The 22,735-nt window shown below is 44.4% G+C and overlaps 1 protein-coding gene across 1 annotated transcript in view; it reads right to left on the reverse strand.

Moving 5' to 3' along the window:
* The window catches only part of LOC137545198 (CD276 antigen homolog), a 77,714-nt gene that overhangs the window by 41,285 nt on the left and 13,694 nt on the right, over window positions 1-22,735 (reverse strand). Inside the window, exons 2-3 of the mRNA XM_068266324.1 lie at window positions 1,869-2,201; window positions 1-189 (exon numbers count right to left, since the gene is read on the reverse strand). The exon at window positions 1-189 is cut by the window's left edge and continues 48 nt beyond it. Coding sequence (XP_068122425.1) covers window positions 1-189; window positions 1,869-2,201 — 522 coding nt within the window. The remainder of the gene's footprint in view (window positions 190-1,868; window positions 2,202-22,735) is intronic.

The following is a 22,735-nucleotide window of genomic DNA, read 5'->3' on the forward strand; positions in this document are numbered from 1 at the left end:
CACCCACAACACAGGTCAGAGTCAGGTCTTCCCTGGGTCGCGCTATTGTGTAATTCTGCTGTTTGGTCACAATTTTCCCATCTTCAGCCAGCCATTCATAGGTGACATCGGGAGAGGAGGACACGCAGTGCAGGAGAACACCACCATCTGCTGTGCGGGAAACCTCTATGGTGGGCTTCGTCACTGGATCTGTAGGGGAAGGATATCATGTTAGGCAGCCATACAGACCCCATCAACACAAAAGTGATTTATTTATTTATTTTCCACACAAAGCATTTCAAAAAAACACCACAATTCTTCAAATAACCTCCGCAAACTGGCCTGAATGCTGACAGGCTCAGCTGTGCTCCGTTCCTGCAGCATTCACAGGGAACCATGGAAAAACCACCTCCGGCATGTTTCACTGTTGGTACAGCACAGCTAAGGAGGCCTCACGCAGTTTCCATGTTTCATAGGGATTCCCTGTGGAAAAGTCATTCACGTGACAGATCTGTGCACAAAAGTATGCAAGGAGAGAAAAGTGGGGCAGGGGGAAATGGCTGTTACACAGTTTGTGAGTACTTATACTATCAAATTATGTTTTTCTCTGTAATTTGATCCCGTGGATTACTTAGGATATGATCTTGTCTGATGCTCAGTCTGAATCGGTTTAAAGCGGATCCGAGATGAAAAACTAACTATAACAAGTAATTTGTCTATATATGTTATCTAAAGTTTAAATAGTTTACACAGCAAATCTAGCTGCATACAGCTTCAACAGTTGATGATCATTTATTCCTGTGATACAATGACAGCAGCCATGTTCTGTTTGCCACATTACACACAGGCAAGCTGATAGCATCTCCTCCCCTCTGCCTGTGAAAACTTCACTCCCCTCTCCTCCTCTCTGCCTCTGAAATCTCAGGCTATTAACCTCCTCCTCCTCCTGCCCAGACTGAGCTCCCATAAGCCCTTGCTACTAAGGATCAGAGTGCCAATGCATTCTGGAGAAGCTGTGGGCGAGGCTTGTTTAGCTTATAGGGAATTAGGGTATTAAAACAAAACAAAAAAAAGTGTTTGGCTTGAGGAATGGCCTATAAACTATATGTAAGGAACACAATTATGCAATGAGTAAAAGTTTATCTCGGATCCACTAATGAACTACATTTATGTTTATATTCTATTCCAGTACACTTTATTGCCATTTCCTTGTATAGTTTCAGATCCTGTTTATGATTGATACGTTAAAGTGGGACTATACTCTGAAAACTAAAATTTCAGTAACTACCGTACTTTTAGTTACATAAAACATTTGAAAGCATTCCCAAGTATTCCCTGTGCGTAAAACCATTTATTTTCACCGCAGAGAGCAGTACAAGCTAATCTCTTGCTAACCTGCTAAAGTGACTCATCTGTTGCCATGGTGATGTGTCTGTTCAGCAGAAAGAGGGAGGGGAGCAGAGTGATGACACAGGCACAGGAAGATTCTTACCTTTGCCGATGACCAGAGATTCTCGGCAGTGAAAATAAACGATTTTACACACATGCGTAGGAATACTTTGAAATGTTATTTTATATAAACGTAAAGTAGTTACTAAAATTTTAATTTTGGGAGTTTAATCCCATTTTAAATAAAACGTTTTAAGAAAAGAAGAAGAGCAAAGAGAGAGACGGAGGGTCTGGTACAAGAATAGCAATCTCAGCATTACTGTCATTAGATAGGCGGTAAACCTAGCATTTATCTCACAGTCTGACACAACTGCTTATTACAATGAGATGTAATTGGCCCATAAAGCATTTCGTGGGGCTGGCCCTCTTCCTCAGGTATCATGGCTAATCAGCTGGGGTCTCACTACACGAATTTCAGAAAATAAGAGAAGCAGACTTACCCCTTATGTATAGCTCCACCTTCTTTGTGTCAAATTTAAAATTACTGGCTCCTTTGCATAGATAGGTTCCCTGATCAGCCCGGGTGACCTCAGTCAGGGTGAGGGTGAGATTTCCCTGTGAAATGCCTTCGGACAGCTGTGTACGGCCGCGGTACAGAGGATCCTGCTCAGAAAGGTCCTCTTTGTCTCTGATAAACTTGTGTACCAACAACTCACGTCCATCAGGTTGTTCCTTGTACCAGGCCACAGACAGACCTCCATCTCCTTTTGCCAGTGGAAACCAGCATGGTAGTTGGACAGTGCGATTGAGAACAGTGGTTACTCTGTCATCACCTGTGTGAAGAACAAGTGTGAAATCACTTGTGAAGTCAAAGTCTATAGCTGCTGTATGTTTTGTAGACAGTACCAGAAGGCGTGTTATAATCAATGTATCGGACATAGCACAACACTTGCTTCACTCTATGCTTTGCATCGGAGTCGTATGACTTTTCATCACCGTTGCATTCGTATCGTGTGTGAAAGCTGTCTAATGCAGGAAGAACTATTTGCCTTTCAGAGTAACTTCACATCTTATGCTGAATACACACAATGCAGTTTCCCATCCAACTGACGGCAATCGGAAGATTATTTCCAAATGTCCAATCTGCTTCCATTTCATAATGGGGTGGATTTTACAAAGTTATAACAGAAAAATGTGTCCCGTTATCGATCGGGAGCAGTTTGGACATGTACACATCACACATCAGGGCTGTGGACTCGGTACAAAAATCATCCGACTTCAACTCCTCAGTTTATGAACTCCAACTCTGACTCTGACTCCAGGTACAAAATTGCTCCGACTCCACAGCTCTGGTACACATGATGCAACTTCCTGTCAATCAGACTTGTGTGAACCCATACACTCACGGTTTGATTGCCTAGCGCCCGTCATTGTAGCTTTTTCATTTTGTTTACTAAAAGGAACTGAAAACACTCATTAACCTTTAGGGCCCTTTCACACCGGGACGTTGCTTTGTGGCGATTTACCGCACTGCTAACGCTGGGCAATGTAAGTCTATGGGGAAGTTCACATTACCTGCGTAGCAGTGCGCTGGAAGTGCTCGATCTGATGCGGATCCATAACTACATTACCTGTGTCAGACTGGAAGTCAGTCTATAGTGACGCAGGGATTTTAATAATGTTGACATCGGCAGTGCGGCAACGTTACGACACATATGCGTGGACCCCTATTTTTAAAATACGCTTCTGTGCACTTCCACATACCTGAAGCAGGAAGTGACCACAAGCCCATGTCACTTCCTGCTTTGCCAAATGCCAGACAGGGCCTGTTTCCTGAAGGCCTGTTTTTGACAGTGCGGCGGGTGCAACGCTAACGCCAACTTAGAGTGTGAAACCAGCCTTAAAGAAAATCTGTAACGAAAAAACGTCCCCTGTGGGGGACTCACCTCGGGTGGGGGAAGCCTCCGGATCCTATTGAGGCTTCCCCCGTCCTCATCGGTCCCACGGCGGCGGAGAAAATCCTCCTGGAGCGGCGGCGATGTAAATATTTACCTCTTGGGCTCCAGCGCAGGCGCAGTATCTGCTCCTTCCCACGGAGATAGGCAGAAATAGCCGATCTCCATCGGGCCACTCTACTGCGCAGGCGCAAATTGCCTGCGCAGTAGAGTGGACCCGACGGAGATCGGCTATTTTCGCCTATCTCCGTTAGAAGAGCCGCAACAGCGCCCCCGCTGGAGCCAGGAAAGGCTGTCGGGTCTGTCGGGCCGCTGTTCTGAGGGCTGCAGCGAGACCCCCGTGGGACTGAGGACTGGGGAATAGAGATGGGCCGAACCTCTGATTTTAGGTTCGCGAACTTCCGCGAAAGGTTCGGTTCGCGAAAAAGTTCGCGAACCGCAATAGACTTCAATGGGGAGGCGAACTTTGAAAGTTTAAAAAACTTCTATCAACTGGAAAAATGATAGAAAACATGTTTCAAAAGCTCTAATACCTGGAGCCACACCTAATTGAGTGAAAAACACATCACTGCTGGAGGACCCGCCCACCCTCCCTCCTCCAAGCAAGGTCCTTTATACCATTTGCCTACCTACACTAATTAGTTATGGGACAGCTGCTATACACACTCTGCTAGGGAGATTTTAATTGCCCTCCTCCTCCCCCCGGTCTCTTCTGCCAGGGAATTATACTATTTTAAAAACCAGTATACATCATACCATAGCTGGGAATCGAACCCAGATCTCACTGTGTGGTGGGCACGTCACCCTAAGCACTGTACCACTACAGAAGTAAGTGAAGCTAGCCTAAAATTTAACATTTATCCTTAATGCAATAGAACCATTAGGTTGCTTAAAGAAGAACTGTAGTGAGAGGTATATGGAGGCTGCCATATTGATTTCCTTTTAAGCTATACCAGTTGCCTGGCAGCCCTGCTGATCTATTTGGCTGCAGTAGTGTGAATCACACCAGAAACAAGCATGCAGCTAATCTTGTCAGATCTTACAAATATGTCAAACACCAGATCATACCATAGCTGGGAATCGAACCCAGATCTCACTGTGTGGTGGGCACGTCACCCTAAGCACTGTACCACTACAGAAGTAAGTGAAGCTAGCCTAAAATTTAACATTTATCCTTAATGCAATAGAACCATTAGGTTGCTTAAAGGAGAACTGTAGTGAGAGGTATATGGAGGCTGCCATATTGATTTCCTTTTAAGCTATACCAGTTGCCTGGCAGCCCTGCTGATCTATTTGGCTGCAGTAGTGCGAATCACACCAGAAACAAGCATGCAGCTAATCTTGTCAGATCTTACAAAAATGTCAAACACCAGATCTGCTGCATGCTTGTTCAGGGTCTAGGGCTAAAAGTATTGGAGGCAGAGGATCTGCAGGATAGCCAGGTAACTGGTATTGCTTAAAAGGAAATCAATATGGTAGCCTCCATATACCTTTCACTACAGTTCTCCTTTAAAGGGAACCTAAACTGAGAGTGATATGGATGTTTCCTGTAAACAATACCAGTTGCCTGGCAGTCCAGCTGATCTTTGTGACTGCAATAGTGGCTGAATCACACCCTGAAACAAGCATGCAGCTAATCCAGTCTGACTTCAGTCAGAGCACCTGATCTGCATGCTTGTTCAGGGGCTGTGGCTAAAAGTATTAGAGACACAGGATCAGCAGGCGATTCAGGCAACTGGTATTATTTTAAAGGAAAAATCCATATCCTTCTCCGTTTAGGTTCCCTTTAAGGATTTGTAGCATAAAAGCCAACTCACATTGGCTGGGATTTGAACCTGGGTCTCACTGTATGGTGGACAAGCACACTAACCACCATACCAACTGAAGCTGGCCTGAAATGCTGGCCTGAAATGCTGGCCTAAAATTTACTATTTATGCCCAATACAAGAGAAAAAGTAGACAAGACAAATAACATTTATATCACACTTTTCTCCTGGCGGACTCAAAGGACCAGAGCTGCAGCCACTAGGGCATGCTCTATAGGCAGTAGCAGTGTTAGGAAGACTTGCCTAAGGTCTCCTTACTGAATAGGTGCTGGCTTACTGAACAGACAGAGCTGAGATTTGAACTCTGGTCTCCTTTGTCAGAGGCAGCGCCCTTATCCATTACACCATGCAGCCACTGCTTACAGATATTTAGCCAGACATGGCCTTCTCTTTTGTGTTATTTGTCTTGTCTACTTTTTCTCTTGTATTGAGCATAAATAGTAAATTTCAGGCCAGCAATTTCAGGCCAGCAATTTAAGGCCAGCTTCAGTTGGTATGGTGGTTAGTGTGCTTGTCCACCATACAGTGAGACCCAGGTTCAAATCCCAGCCAATGTGAGTTGGCTTTTATGCTACAAATCCTTAAAGGGAACCTAAACGGAGAAGGATATGGATTTTTCCTTTTAGAATAATACCAGTTGCCTGAATCGCCTGCTGATCCTGTGTCTCTAATACTTTTAGCCAACGCCCCTGAACAAGCATGCAGATCAGGTGCTCTGACTGAAGTCAGACTGGATTAGCTGCATGCTTGTTTCAGGGTGTGATTCAGCCACTATTGCAGTCACAAAGATCAGCTGGACTGCCAGGCAACTGGTATTGTTTACAGGAAACATCCATATCATTCTCAGTTAAGGTTCCCTTTAAAGGAGAACTGTAGTGAAAGGTATATGGAGGCTACCATATTGATTTCCTTTTAAGCAATACCAGTTACCTGGCTATCCTGCAGATCCTCTGCCTCCAATACTTTTAGCCCTAGACCCTGAACAAGCATGCAGCAGATCTGGTGTTTGACATTTTTGTAAGATCTGACAAGATTAGCTGCATGCTTGTTTCTGGTGTGATTCACACTACAGTGGCTGGATAGTGTACTGGTTAAGGGCTCTGCCTTTGACATGGGAGACCAGGGTTTGAATCCTGGCTAGGTCAAGTACCTATTCAGTAAGGAGTTCAAGGCAAGACTCCCTAACACTGCAGGGTGGCCTCTTGAGCGCGTCCCTGTGGCTGCAGCTCTTGAGCGCTTTGAGTCTGACAGGAGAAAAGCGCTATACAAATGTTTGGATTATTATTATTATTATTACTGCAGCCAAATAGATCAGCAGGGCTGCCAGGCAACTGGTATAGCTTAAAAGGAAATCAATATGGCAGCCTCCATATACCTCTCACTACAGTTCTCCTTTAAGCAACCTAATGGTTCTATTGCATTGAACATAAATGGTACATTTTAGGCTAGCTTCACTTACTACTGTAGTGGTACAGTGCTTAGGGTGGCGTGCCCACCACACAGTGAGATCTGGGTTCAATTCCCAGCTATGGTATGATGTATACTGGTTTTTAAAATAGTATAATTCCCTGGCAGAAGAGACCCTCCTCCCTCTGGTAGGAGGGAGGAGGGAGGAGGGAATAGGTAGAAGGGAGGTGGGAGGCCAATTAAAATCTCCCTAGCAGAGTGTGTAGCAGCTGTCCCATAACTAATTAGTGTAGGCAGACAACTGAGTCAAATGGTATAAAGGACCTAGCTTGAAGGGAGGGTGGACGGGTTCTCAAGCAGTGTGTTTGACAATAACATGTCTGCTGACAGTGAAATGGAGGGTAAAAATTTTGCTCAATACAGCATTATGGGGCGAATCGATCTTCCGCAAAAGTTCGCCTGATGCAGGCGAACGCGAACCCCCAAAGTTCGCCTGGAACCGTTCGCCGGCGAACCGTTCGGCCCATCTCTACTGGGGAAGCCTCATTAGGATCCGGAGGCTTCCCCCTCCCGAGGTGAGTATCCCCCAGGGGACGTTTTTGGTTTTAGAGTGTCTCTTTTCACGATTTACATGTTACCGCTTGGAAAACTAATCCAAAAACATGGCCTGACATACCACTGCTATGCAGACGACACCCAACTATATCTTTCCTTCAAGCCTGGTGTGACAGACCCAACTCGAACTATAAACGCCTGCTTACGTGAACTACAGCAATGGATGAATGACAACTGGCTGAAACTAAATGCAGACAAAACTGAAGTCCTTATGATTGGAGGGCAGCACATGAAATTAAAACAACTTAACTTGCAGTCTTCATCACTGGGAATAGGAGGCACGGATCTACGCAGCTCTGATCATGTGCGTAGTCTGGGAGTTCTAATTGATGGGAATTTAAACTTCAGAACTCAAATCTCTGCTGTGGTGAAATCATCCTATTTTCACCTGAAGAACATTGCAAAAATCAAGCACCTCATCCCCCCAGAAGATCTGCCAACCTTAGTCCACGCCTTCATCACATCCCGACTGGACTACTGCAATGCTCTCTACACTGGCCTTCCAAAAAAGGTCTTATACCACCTATTGCTGATACAGAATACTGCTGCCAGACTGCTAACCAACCAACCCCGTCACTGCCACATAACGCCAGTCCTGCACTCCCTTCACTGGCTACCTATAGAATGGAGGGTCCTATTCAGGATCGGCTTACTGACATTTAAATCCCTGAATAATCTAGGCCCTGGATACATGAAAGATATGTTACAGCTGCGTAGCAATCCCCGCATTCTCAGATCTCAGATCAGGTTCCAATAATCTAGTCATACCCAGAGTCCACTTGGAATCTTTTGGTCCCAGAGCCTTCTGTCATGCTGCCCCTACGTTTTGGAACTCCCTACCTCAACAGATCAGGACAGCTCCATCCCTGGACGTGTTTAAATCCAGACTGAAAACCCACCTGTTCAGTCTGGCATTTGCAGAAATATAACTTTTGTTGTGTGGATACTTCATCCTACTAATTACTGAATCTGAGAGAGCCTAAGCGCTTTGAGTCCTATGGGAGAAAAGCGCTATAGAAATGTTATTGTATTGTATTGTCTTTAAATGTAAACAAAAGACCAAATAATTCCAACAGGTTTTCCAATTGCCTTTTGGTTTATGTAGTACAACTTTGTTTTTGTTTTGGAATAAACAACTAACTAATCAAATATAATTTTACTATTTGAATTTTTTATCTTTTTTAAAATTTCAGGGTTAATCAGTATTTTCAGTTTCTTTAATAAACTAAATAAAAAGGCTTCCATTTTTATTAATATTTTGTATAACTAGAGAACGATGTACATAAACACTGTGTTATAATATACACAAAGAATGATAATTATTTTGGCCAATAGCGGGTGAGTGGATGTGGGACGCAATTACCAGTAAGTAGCTGCAAAGTTTTGTACCCAAAATTATATCGGAACGGGAAGATCAACCCCTACATCAACATCTAACACTTGTGTTGTTGCTCAAGTACAGCGAGGACTATACTGTAAGGGCTCAGCCACACTATAAGCGCTTTTCTGAGGGCTTTGAGATTGCTGAGCGCTTTTTTAAAAATGTTCCCATTCACTTTCATTAAAATCACAGTAAGAAAAATAATGCAGAAAAATTGTGGCAATTTTTACTGCGATTTTAATAAAAATGAATGAGAGCGATTTTTAAAAAGTGCTCAGAAAAGTGCTTATAGTGTGGCTGAGCCCTAAGTATTTGAACACCCTGCAATTTTGCAAGTTCTCCCCCTTAGAAATCATGGAGGGGTTGTAGGTGCGTTCCCACTGTGAGAGACAGCATTAAAATTAAAAAAAATAAATATATCAGGAAATCCCATTTTATGATTTTTAAAGAATGTATTTATCTTGCATTGCTGCACATAAGTATTTGAACACCTGAGAAAAATCAGCGTTTAAGGATACCTGAAGTGACATGTGACATGATGAGATAGACATGGGTAAGTACAGTGCCAAGCACACAGATAACTAGGCTGTGTTCCTTTTTTTCTTTCTCTGCCTGAAAGAGTTAAATATCAGGTATGTAAGTGGCTGACTCAGTCCTGACTCAGACAGGAAGTGACTACAGTGTGACCCTCGCTAAGAAATTCCCCTTTTTATCGCTTTCCTGCTCTCAGAAGCCATTTTCTGCTAGGAAAGTGTTTTATAGTTGGAATTTCTTATCAGTGAGGGTCACACTGTAGTCACTTCCTGTATGAGTCAGGACTGAGTCAGCTACTTACATACCTGATATTTAACTCTTTCAGGCAGAGAAAGAAAAAAGCAACACAGCCTAGTTATTTGTGTGCTAGGCACTGTACATACCCATGTCTAATCTCATCATGTCACATGTCACCTCGGGTATCCGTTAATATTTGGTACAGAAGCCTTTGTTTGCAATTACAGAGTTCAAACGTTTCCTGTAGTTCTTGACCTGGTTTGCACACACTGCAGCAGGGATTTCAGCCCACTCCTCCACACAGATCTCCACTAGATCTGTCAGGTTTCGGGGCTGTCGCTGAGCAACAGAGTTTCAGCTTTCTCCAAAGATTTTCTGTTGGAATTAAGTCTGGCTAGGCCTGTAGGCCACTCCAGAACCTTCGGCCACTCCTTGGTTATCCTGGCTGTGTGCTGCAGGTCATTGTCATGTTGGAAGACCCAGCCATGACCCATCTTCAATGCTCTGACTGAGGGAAGGAGATTGGTGCTCAAAATCTCAATACATGGCCCCATTCATCCTCTCTTTAATACAGTGCAGTCATTCTGTCCCCTTTACAGAAAAGCACCCCACAGCCTGATGTTACCACCCCCATGCTTCACAGTAGGGATGGTGTTCTTGGGATGCAACTCATCCTTTTTCCTGCAAACACAGCGAGTGAAGTTAAGGCCTAAAAGTTCTACTATGGTCTCATCTGACCACAAGACATTTTCCCATGCCTCCTCTGGATCATCCAGGATATCATTGGCAAACTTCAGATAGGCCTGGACATGTGATGACTTGAACAAACGGGTGAACCATCCATGCAATGCATGATTTGAAACCATGACAGTGTGGTGTTCTACCGACAGTGACCTTTGAAACTGTGATCCCAGCTCTCTTCAGGTCATTGACCAACTCCTCCCGTGTAGTTCTGGGCTGATTCCTCACCTTTCTTATCAGTGATACCGCATGAGGTAAAATCTTGCATGTAGTCCCAGTCTGAGGGAGACTGACAGTCACCTTTAGCCTCTTCCATTTTCTAACAATTGCTCCAACAGGTGATCTATTTTCACCAACTTGCTTGGCAATTGCCCTGTAGCCCTTTCCAGCCTTGTGGAGGTCCACAATTTTGTCTCTGGTGTCTTCTGACAGCTCTTTAGTCGTGCCCATGGTAGTAGTTGGAGTCTGACTGACTGTGGGGTGGACAGGTGTCTTTAAAGAGCTCAGTCAGTGTTACTTATTTAGATTAAGGAGTGGAGTAGAGGTGGTCATTTTTAAAGGAAGAGCAACAGGTCTTTGAGAGCCAGAATTCTTGCTGATTGCAAGGCGCTCAAATACTTATGTATAGCAGTGCAATACAAATACATTATTTAAAAATCATACAACGTGATTTCCGGATTATTTTTTTTTAAATGCTGTCTCTCACATCGGGAATGCACCTACATTGTGAATTTCAGACCCCTCCGTGATCTCTAAGTGGGAGAACTTGCAAAATCGCAGGGTGTTCAAACACTCACGTTCCTCCCTGTACCGTTTATCACATACGTTATTACTTAGTCTGTGCTGATTTTGTGAAGGGAATAACTGAATGAAGAAAAACATACACAGTAGGCCACGGAGTGTGCTGCAGAAGATAAATTGTACGTCTCTTTAGACAACCCCCAAAAAGCTTATTCTGTTTGTGCCCAGCTTTTGACAGAGGAACTAGACCACCAAAATTAAGTTGGTTCCAGATTTGCTGCATGATAGTAACATTCAAGACAAGGGAGACCCATGCTGCCTTGTTTTTTTTTAAAAGAACAATCATAACCTTAGTGAGCTAGTCTCGATTTTTTTTCCTTCTCAGATAAAGTTGGAAATGGACTTATTTAGGCCTGTAAAGAATACTTCATTTTATGGTACTGTTGGCTTTACAGAAGAATACATAGAAAAGTTTGGGGAGGACAAACATTTTGAAGGCTGCAATGTTCCCTACCCAGGACAGGATGTATTCAATGAGAGACTGACATTCTAATTAGATTTTTTACTCCCTAATCAGCTCCTGTCATCTCCAACTCAAAAATATATCTCACATCCGACCTTTTCTCACTCAGGACACAACTAAAATGTTAATACATGCTCTTATAATGGACTATTTAAATATATTGCTTTTTGGACTATCAGCTAGCAACTAATAGGCTGGCACTGCTACAATCTGTACTGAACTCGGCTGCTCATCTCATTCATCTCTCTTCCTGCTCTTCCTCTGCTGCTCCTCTATGTCAAGCTCTTCACTGGCTGCCAATTAACCAGAGGATCCAGTTCCAACTCTTATCCCTAACCTACAAAGCTCTCCACAATCTCTCTCCCCGGTACATATCCTCACTAATTTCCAGATACCAACTATCTCGGATCTGCACATGACCTTATTTTGTCCTCCGCAAGAATCACTTCGCATTCACGTATACAAGATTTCTCACATGCTTCACCCCTCCTCTGGAATGCCCTTCCAAAAGATATCCGTCACTCTCCAGCTTTTGATATCTTTAAAGAGACTCCGAAGCCTCCAAAAAAATGAGGTTTTTAATTTAAAAACCTCTTTAACATAATTGCCCCTCCTCCTAAAACGCTGCATCCCTGCGGCTGAAAACTCGATCACCCCCAACACCCTGCGCAAAATCCACAACTTTCCTGGTTGTGGATTTTTCTGCCCTAAGGAGGCAGAGCTTTGAGCTGCAGCTCTGCCTCCATGCGCGTCAATCAGCGCTGATCGCCGCCACTCCCCGCCCTTCTCACTGATAGAAGACAAAGGGGTGGAGAGAGGCGGAGATCCGCGCTGAGTGACACTGTAGAGGCAGAGCTGCAGCCCAAAGCTCTGCCTCTAGGCGGAAGGAGCCCTGTGATGTGCCCCAGGGAGTTTGGGGTGATTTATGAAGTTTTAAGCCGCGAGGATGCGGTATTTTAGGAGGAGCAATTATGTTAAAGAGGATTTTAAAGTAAAAACATGATTTTTTGGGAGGCTTCAGAGTCTCTTTAAATGCTCTCTTAACCATTTCAGCTGCCCAGACGTGATCCTCACGTCCAGGCAGCTGCTCTGCTGCGGCACCACGCTTCGGCGCGCTCCATCACGCCCCCGTGCTGTCCCCAGGTAGCCCAGTGATCAGTGAACGGGAACATGGTTCCCGATCACCGATTAAAACCCCCCGCAGAAAAAACGATGCTCTTTTACCAGAGGCCGCAGTCTTTCTGCATTAAAATGTTTCTCCGTCCTCCTTGTGCTTCTGGTTAGCGAGAAGCACAAGATATATTAAAAAAAAAAAAAAAAAAAAAAAAAACTCAAGGTGGCCATCTTGTGGCCAAATAGTAAAACTATATCTGCAAACATTTTTAGAGGGAATTCACACACATTTTAACATTTTAAATTAACTGTTTATTTCCCACACCAAAAAAAATACCTAAAAAAATTTAATGGAAAAAAAAAATTACAATTAAAAAAACAACAACAAAAAAAACCAAAATAGTTACCTAAGGGTCTGAACTTTTTAAATATGCATTTGAAGGGGGTATACTACAAACATTTTTTTAAATTATTAGCTTGTAAATAGTGATGGATGCAAGACGGAAAAAATGCACCTTTATTTCCAAATAAAATATTGGCGCCATACATTGTGATAGGGACAAAATTTAAATGGTGTCATAACCGACACAAACAGGCAAATAAAATACATAGGTTTTAATTATGGTAGAGTGGATTATTTTAAAGCTATAATGGACGAAAACTGAGAAATAATGAATTTTTTCCATTTTTTTTCTTATTAATCCTGTTAAAATGCATTTATAAAAAAATAATTCTTAGCAAAATGTACCACCCAAAGAAAGCTTAATTAGTGGCGGAAAAAACAAGATATAGATCAATAACTTGTGATGAGTAGTCATGAAGTGAATTAGCAAATGAATGGGAGGTGAAATTTGCAATGATGCATAAGGTGAAAAATCCCCGCGGGCTGAAATGGTTAAAGGGAAGGTTCAGGAACTATTTAAAAAAAAAAAAAATCCGCATCCACTTACCTGGGGCTTCCTCCAGCCCATGGGAGGCAGGAGGTGCCCTCAGCGCCGCTCCGCAGGCTCCCGGTGGTCTCCAGTGGCGCGCCCGACCTGGCCAGGCCGGCTGCCAGGTCGGGCTCTTCTGCGCTCCAAAATGCGCTTCACGGCGGCGCGCTGACGTCATCGGACGTCCTCTGGGCTGTACTGCGCAGGCTTAGTAGTGTCAGTTTGCATAAGCAGGTGTCTTAACATGCCAAAGATGGTTCTGTCAGGCCGGGTGGTTGTTCCTGCCCATACCCAGTGCTTGTCATGCATATTACCAGCCTGCCTGACCTGCTTGATGTCTGCACTTGTTCTCGACTCGATTAAAGGGGCACTATGCCAAAAAAATTGTAAAAATGTAAAATATGTGCAAACATAGACAAATAAGAAGTACATTTTTTCCAGAGTAAAATGAGCCATAAATGACTTTTCTCCTATGTTGCTGTCACTTACAGTAGGTAGTAGAAATCTGACAGAACTGACAGGTTTTGGACTAGCCCATCTCCTCATAGGGGATTCTCAGCAAGGCTTTTATTCTTTATAAAGATATCCCCTAAAAAGGATTTAAACATTGATGCTGGCCAGCTTCCCTGCTCGCTACACAGTTTTTTTTAGCAGTTGGACAGAGCAACTGCCATTCACTAAGTGCTTTTGAAAATAAATGAATCCCTCAGAATCCCCCATGAAGAGATGGACTAGTTCAAAACCTGTCGGTAATGTCAGATTTCTACTGCCTACTGTAAGTGACAGCATTATAGGAGAAAAGTAATTTATGGCTCATTTTACTCTGGAAAAAAAAACGTACTTCTTATTTGTATATGTTTGCACATATTTAAAATTTTAAAATTTTTCGCCAGTGTCCCTTTAAACGTGCCCTGACCCCGAGTTGTGATCTTCATAACACCCGCCAGCTACGTTTGCTACTGTTGGATAGTGTCACTAAACATACTGCGTTCAAGCAGCGCAGATTAATACAAGCGAGCGGACGCTACGCGGGATTCTGGCAGTGTAGCGTGCGCTCTTAATTTACGCGCGATCCTTTGAAGTGCCGTGTGATCATGTGCTAGTAGTGAGACCAGGATCATTAATTCAGTAGTAGCGGCTAGGATTGCAATAGGATCCTGAGGCTTTTCTAATTTTCTACCTGAGCTTTGGCTCAGGTACACTATAAAGTAAAAGTATGTTACAGCCAGAACCCGAAAACTTTGGGATCTGGCCGGCCAATGCTTAAACTGGACAGCTATTGCTGCTATAGGTTAGTCAGGTAGGTGCCTCCAGTACTGGTAGATAGTATAGTTGTCCCAAGGATATGTTAGCCAGGTAGGTGCCTCCAGTATATGTAGCCAGTATGGGTGCCTCCATTATAGCTGCCCCCAGTATAGGCTAGGTGTCTCAAGTATAGGTAGCCAGTATAGTTGCCCCCAGTATAGGTATAGGTGCCTCCAAGTAGAGATAGCTAGTATAGTGGCCCCCAGTATAGGTGCCTCCCAGTATAGATAGCTAGTATAGTAGCCCCCAGTATAGGTGCCTCCCAGTATAGATAGCTAGTATAGTAGCCCCCAGTATAGGTGCCTCCCAGTATAGATAGCTAGTATAGTTACCCCCAGTATAAGTATAGGTGTCTCCCAGTATAGTGGCCCCCAGTATAGGTAGCCAGTATAGTGGCCCCCAGTATAGGTGCCTCCCAGTATAGATAGCTAGTATAGTGGCCCCCAGTATAGGTATAGATGCCTCCCAGTATAGATAGCTAGTATAGTGGCCCCCAGTATAGGCGCCTCCCAGTATAGATAGCTAGTATAGTTACCCCCAGTATAGGTGCCTCCCAGTATAGATAGCTAGTATAGTGGCCCCCAGTATAAGCGCCTCCCAGTATAGATAGCTAGTATAGTTACCCCCAGTATAGGTGTCTCCCAGTATAGTGACCCCCAGTATAGGTATAGGTGCCTCCCAGTATAGATAGCTAGTATAGTGGCCTCCAGTATAGGTGTCTCCCAGTATAGTGACCCCCAGTATAGGTATAGGTGCCTCCCAGTATAGATAGCTAGTATAGTGGCCTCCAGTATAGGTGCCTCCCAGTAAAGATAGCTAGTATAGCGGTCCCCAGTATAGGAATAGCTGCCTCCCAGTATAGATTGCTAGTATGGTGGCCCCCAGTATAGGTGCCTCCCAGTATAGATAGCTAGTATAGTGGCCCCCAGTATAGGTATAGGTGCCTCCCAGTATAGATAGCTAGTATAGTGGCCCTCAGTATAGGTATCTCCCAATATAGTGGCCCCCAGTATAGGTATCTCCCAGTATAGGTAGCCAGTATAGTGGCCCCCAGTATAGGTATAGGTGCCCCCCAGAACAGATAGCTAGTATAGTGGCCCCCAGTATAGGTATAGCTGCCTCCCAGTATAGATAGCTAGTATAGTGGCCCCCAATATAGGTGCCTCCCAGTATAGATAGCTAGTATAGTTACCCCCAGTATAGGTATAGGTGCCTCCCAGTATAGTGACCCCCAGTATAGGTATCTCCCAGTATAGATAGCTAGTATAGTGGCCTCCAGTATAGGTGCCTCCTAGTAAAGATAGCTAGTATAGTGGCCCCCAGTATAGGTATAGTTGCCTCCCAGTATAGATAACTAGTATAGTAGCCTCCAGTATAGGTGCCTCCCAGTTCCCAGTATAGATAGCTAGTATAGTGGCCCCCAGTATAGGTGTCTCCCAATATAGTGGCCCCCAGTATAGGTGCCTCCCAGTATAGGTAGCCAGTATAGTGGCCCCCGGTATAGGTGCACCCTGTATAGATAGCTAGTATATTTGCCCCCAGTATAGGTGTCTCCCAGTATATTTGCCCCCAGTATAGGTATAGGTGCCCCCTGTATAGATAGCTATTATATTTGCCCCCAGTATAGGTATAGGTGTCTCCCAGTATATTTGCCCCCAGTATAGGTATAGGTGCCTCCACTGTGAGAGCAGACAGAAACAACTCACCTGCCTTCAGCCAACCACATGCAGAATCTATCTCGTCATGTTAATAACAGGATCTCTTGTGATTACATCACAGGGGGCGCTGCTACCAATGCGATGAGGAAGTATATTGTAGCCGCGTGTGGCCGAAGGAAGGTGAGTTTCTGCCCGCCGATCTCTTCCTGCCGATGCCCCACCCCCAAAACCGGTATTGTGCATGGTATGATTACCATGCACAATCGAACCGCGGTATACTGTCATATCGGTCACACGTATCGCGGTCGCACTACCATCACATTGTGCGGCACTAAGGATCACGCATAAATTAAGAGTGCACACTACGCTGACAGGACCGCTTGCTTGTAGTAACCTGCGCTGATTAAGCGACGCATGTTTATCGAATCAACCCCTTTGTGTGACATTAAATGATATGCAGAACTCAGTGTGTACATTTATTGGATATGGGAGATTTGGGATAGGATACCTTTTATGAGTATAGTATCTCTTAGTAACCCCTCAAATAGTTTGCACACAACTGACGTTAAGCTTACAGGTCTATAATTTCCTGGAAAAACCTACTACACCAAAAGTGTACATGCTAATGTGTGCAAAACAAGTGGGTACATGCACTGGTCAAAAACAGGAATAACAAACAAACACACTACCAGTATATGCCGTTCAACCACCTGATATTTAATGTAGATCAAAAAGTTTTTTCAACCCTGATTAATCGTAGTTTGGTCTGTGAAAAAGGTTATGTATATAGCACACCATTATTATGCGCAATTTCTCATTAAACGGGGTGTTACCCCACAATGTCTCAAACAGAAGGTCTCAGGGGACTCCCTTGTGAAGACAGAAGCAAAGAAAGCATTTAAAGAGAATCTGTACTGTCCGATTTGTACAATAATAAAAAAAAAAATATATATATATACCAATCGAGTCACTGTGATCTCCTGGGTCCCTCTTTGCCGTTTCCGCCGTGATCCTGGCTTTTAATCGCCAGTTTTAGGCAGTGTTCACAAACAAAAAACATGGCCGCTAACCAGGAAGTGATTTAAACTGAGAGCAGAGAGCTGTCTGTGAGGGATAAACAAAGCACACACACAGAGCCTGCAGGGGGCGTGCAGGAGTGTGCATAACATCTCCCTATCACAGCAGAGGCAGTGCATTCCTCTCTGGCTCGACAAAGAAAAGATTAGATATATTACAGAGACAGTGCAACTAGAAAGGGCTGCAGTAATCCAGACCACATTAGAACAGGTATAGGAACTTACAGGATAGAAGAAATAAGGCTGAAAATGTTGTTACAGAGTCTCTTTAATAACTCTGCCTTACCTTGGCCATCCACCATTGAGTTCCCCCCTCATCCTTTAGGAGTCCTATACAGTCAACCTTTCATACATAGAGGGCGCACGTCTCTTGCGCAGACTGGCCGAAGTTACAGGACCCGGTATCGGAGCTGGTGAAAGCCAAGGATGGCAGCATGGGAGGGATCCGTGCGGATGGGGCTGGAGGAAGCCCCAGGTATGTATAACACTTTTATTATTACTCAGATCTAGTTTCCTTTAAGGATTAGAGATTGGATGTGGTCTGTCTAAAGGTGGCCACTAATGATACAATTTGCAGAATGATCGTTTACAAACGATTCTTCGCATGAACAATCAGAAATGAATGTTTGGGACCACTAATGGACAAAAATCTCCTAACCAATCCAATCAGATTGATGGGATCGATCCAAAAATTGGATTGATTTGATTAATCTGATCAGATTGGTTAAGAGATCTTTTTTCCCCATTGGTGGTTACAAACAATCATGTGAAGAATCGTTTGTATCGTTAGTGGCCACCTTAAAGGGAACCAGAGACGCCGGACTTGTAAAAAGAAAAAAAAGATTTTATACATACCTGGGGCTTCTTCCAGCCCCATAAGCCTGCATCGCTCCCACGCCGCCATCCTCCGCTTCCTGGATCCGCCGGTACCGGGTCCCGTCACTTCCGGCGGACGCGGCCAAATGTCCGCATGAGCAGGCGCTCCCTCCATACCCTTACGCGTGCGGCTGCGCAGTAGGCAGCCGCACGCGTAAGGGTATGCCGGGAGCCACTGTGATGCGGACAATTGGCCGCGTCCTGGCGCCGACTGGCCGAAACTACGGGACCCGGTACCGCCAGATACAGGAAGAGGAGGACGGCGGTGTGGGAGCGATCTGTGCGTATGGGGCTGGAGGAAGCCCCAGGTATGTATACAATCTTTTTTCTGGGGCCTCTGGTTCCCTTTAAGCAAGAAAACCCCTACACATGAAATTTTGGTGGATTTCTAGAACTTCATCCTCTGCTGTTGTGGAGCGCAGCTATTTCGGTATATAGCCTTCTCTCTTCTGCCTTGAGCTAAGATTAGTAAATGCACAAGAGATAACCTAAAAGTTTGGAGGAAACTAAAGGTGTAAAACTCAACTTTTAATAACTATGTGAAAACCGTAAGTTGTTACATAACATTGCTTGTGATAATGACAGATAACAGTCCCTGCACTTAAATTCCTAACATAATCTACAAAGCACGGAAGTTCCAGTACAATATGATTGCAAAAAGAGAGAGGTGGAATTTGAAACTGACAAGCAGTCAATAAAGTAGGTTTATTGTAATTATAAAACACTCAGGAGATACACACCACATAAAAGCACAACTGTGTCAGCATAATATGATTGCAGAACAAAAGGGAGAGACAAAGAGTTAGCTGAGAATGTGACAAAAGTAAGTAAACAGTTAAGTTTATTGTACAAACCAGAAGGCAGAGCAAAGAAGAAAAATCGAAATGCATGTACTGTAGTAAGAATGAGCACCATCCGTCCGTCCACAGGGTGTAGATTTATTGGTGTATCAGCATAAGCACATACAGGAGGCGTACATTTGAATACGGCGCTGGTAGACTTGGGCGCAGGATCCAGCTGTTAAATGGCTGGTCCTGCTTCTGCACAAGTCCGGGGCGTTTTAATTACTATTCCCCCTCCAGGCCGACATGGATAGTGGGGGAATGAAATAATTCGGCTTCCAGCGATTGCTGGAGGCCGAATTATTGTGTTTTTTCGGCTCCGTCTTCTGACGGAGCCGACCTTCCTCACTGAGCGCCGCTATAGACTGATTCCCATTACAGTCTATGGCGGCGCTGGCTGCGCCCAAAGCTAGCAGCGCTGAAAAGCACTGCTCCGTACAGGAGTGTGTACGCTTATTACATCTCAGCTGTGAGCATTGGCCCGTGCTGCAGCCGTGCAGGATGGAGGTGAGGGGAGAGCACAAGAATGGGGAAAAGAGACGGACGTTTCACGTCTGACTGACGATTGGTCAATGCTGCGTTCCAATATGGTCATCAAATAATGCTCAGAAGAAACACTATATATATATATATATATATATATATATATATATAGATAGATAGATAGATAGATAGATAGATAGATAGATAGATAGATAGATAGATAGATAGATAGATAGATAGATAGATAGATAGATTTGGAAATGTGTACAAGAGGGAAATAACATTGACCTTTTTAGACGCTGGCTGACAATTTTAAAGCATATACACAAATGTTTAAATAAAATTTAAAAAAGTAAGGGGTGGAACACAACTTACATCCTAGAAGGGGGAAGTCTTGAGATCTTGGTGGCAGAGGAACACCAGCATTTCAGGAGAACAGTTCCAGGCGATGAGAAGCCTCAGAGACACACGAAGGCTCCCAGGAGGACGAAGTAGAATGCATTTTCCCACACATCTGATCTACATTTCCATGCCGGAGTTCCTCTTAAAGTATACTTATGTCCAAATCCCTGGGGAATCAGATGTTTAACCACTTGCCGACCGCCCACAGCCGATGGGCGGCGGCAAAGTGGACGCTGAAAGGACCGCAATATGCCCATCGGCGTTGCGTCCTTTCGGCATGCCGGGGGAGCGATCGTGTCATTGATGACGTGCGCTTCCCCCGGCAACTGGCTCCGCCCACCCGCGACGACAACCTGCCGGCCGTTCGGAAGCGCCGGCGGGTTGTTAACCCAGCGATCGCCGCTACAAAGTGTATAATACACTTTGTAATGTATACAAAGTGTATTATACAGGCTGCCTCCTGCCCTGGTGGTCCCAGTGTCTGATCTGCCCCCCCCTCCACCTGATCACCCCCCCCCCCTTCCCCCGGCATGACCCCCCCTCCTCCACTCATTGTGACCTTACTTCCCCACCCGGCTACTTTTTCATGCCACCCGGCTGGAAAAAAATTCTGGGGAGAACACTGAACTAAACAAGCCTCGCCCATAGCTCCTTTTGTGCCTTGGCACTGTAGCAAGGGCTTATGGGAGCTCAGTCTGGGCAGGAGGAGGAGGTTACTAGCCAGAGATTTCAGAGGCAGAGGGGAGGAGGGAGGAGGAGAGGGGACTGAATTAACACAAAGGCAAGCTAATAGCATCTCCTAATAGCCGATAGCAGCCTGTGACAAACAGAACATGGCTGCCCTCACTGTATCACAGGATGAAATAATCATATTCTGTTGAAGCTGTTTGCAGCTAGATATGCTGTGTAAACTATCTAAATTTTAGGTAACATATACACACAAGTTACTTGTTCTAGTTAGTTTTTCATCTCGGATCCGCTTTAATGTTCCACTATAATGTGCACAAGGAAGCTGGCTGACTCGGCCAGTCGTTGGCTGTATAGCATGCACAGCTCCAGCTGCAGGCCTCCTCAATCATGCTCCCGTGGCTGGGAGTGTAAGGCACATGCGCAGCTGCAATTCTTATAGACTGCACAAGGGCCCACGGCTCCTGGCCCAGGGCTGCACAGGCAGCTTTCGAAGGGGCACTGCTGCTGCAGGGATCAGAGGAGTGACAGGTGAGGGGCCAGAAGGACTACAGGGAGCTAGATGAAGCCCTAGCCAAGTTGCACCAAGCACATTTTTTGACTTAAAAATGTTCCTTTAAAGAGACTCCGTAACAAAAATTGCATCCTGTTTTTTATCATCCTACAAGTTCCAAAAGCTATTCTAATGTGTTCTGGCTAACTGCAGCACTTTATACTATCACTGTCTCTGTAATAAATCAACTTATCTCTCTCTTGTCAGACTTGTCGGCCTGTGTCTGGAAGGCTGCCAAGTTCTTCAGTGTTGTGGTTCTGCTATGAACTCCCCCTTCCTGGCCCCTCTCTGCACACTGCCTGTGTGTTATTTAGATTAGAGCAGCTTCTCTCTTCTCTCTTATCTTTTACAAGCTGGATAAATCGTCCTCTGAGCTGGCTGGGCTTTCACATACTGAGGAAATTCAGACAAGGGCAAAGCTGTTTGCAGGAAGAAAAGAGCAGCCTGAAACTTCAGTGCATGAGAGCAGAAGGGGGAAAGAAACACACAAATGATCTCTTGAGATACAAAAGGAAGGCTGTATACAGCCTGCTTGTGTATGGATGTATTTTCTATGTGTGGACATACTGTACATCAATCTACTTCCTGTTTTGGTGGCCATTTTGTTTGTTTATAAACAAACTTTTTAAAACTGTTTTTAACCACTTTTAATGCGGCGAGGAGCGGCGAAATTGTGACAGAGGGTAATAGGAGATGTCCCCTAATGCACTGGTATGTTTACTTTTGTGCGATTTTAACAATACAGATTCTCTTTAAGGCTCAACACACACCATACAATCTTGGTTGTTCAATCTTACCACTTTCATGTAGTATAAGAGCTTATCCAATCAATCATTCAAGGTATTTTCAATCTGTTGGCCCTTATACTACATAGATTTGGTAAATCTGTACAACCAAGATTGTATGGTGTGTGTTGAGCTTATGTCTGTGTACACCTTTAACATATAAAAACCTACCTGAGGCTAAAACAAACTTATAAGATCTTTAATTGTATGTCTAGTACTAAACGTAATGTAAAAGTGAGTCTTACATTTTCAGGGCCTGTTTCCACTACACGCAGATTGGATGCAGAATGGATGCAGAAAAACTGACTCCAATGAATGCCTATGGGCCTGTTTCCACTAAACGCGATTATTCTGCTGCAGATTTTCTCATAGGCATTCATTGGAGTCAGTTTTTCTGCATCAATTCTGCATTCAATCTGCGTGTCGTGGAAACAGGCGCTTAAAGGACCACCAAACATGAATTGAATGGTTTGCTTAAAGTGGGCAGCCCCTAGATAGATATATAGATACTAATTTGATTGAAATTCCACAACTTCTGACATACACATCGATAGAGTAAATGTCATAAGCACCCAGGAACGGTCCATGTAAGAAGCAATAGGGGGGGGGGGGGGGGGGACAGCAGCTGTTTTGCAAGAGGAATAGAATGGTTAGATTCCATCTTAGCTTCCAATATGCCCTCATGAGCCACAAGC

The sequence above is a fragment of the Hyperolius riggenbachi genome, chromosome 2, assembly GCF_040937935.1.
Source record: "Hyperolius riggenbachi isolate aHypRig1 chromosome 2, aHypRig1.pri, whole genome shotgun sequence".
NCBI classification, from domain to species: Eukaryota; Metazoa; Chordata; class Amphibia; order Anura; family Hyperoliidae; genus Hyperolius; species Hyperolius riggenbachi.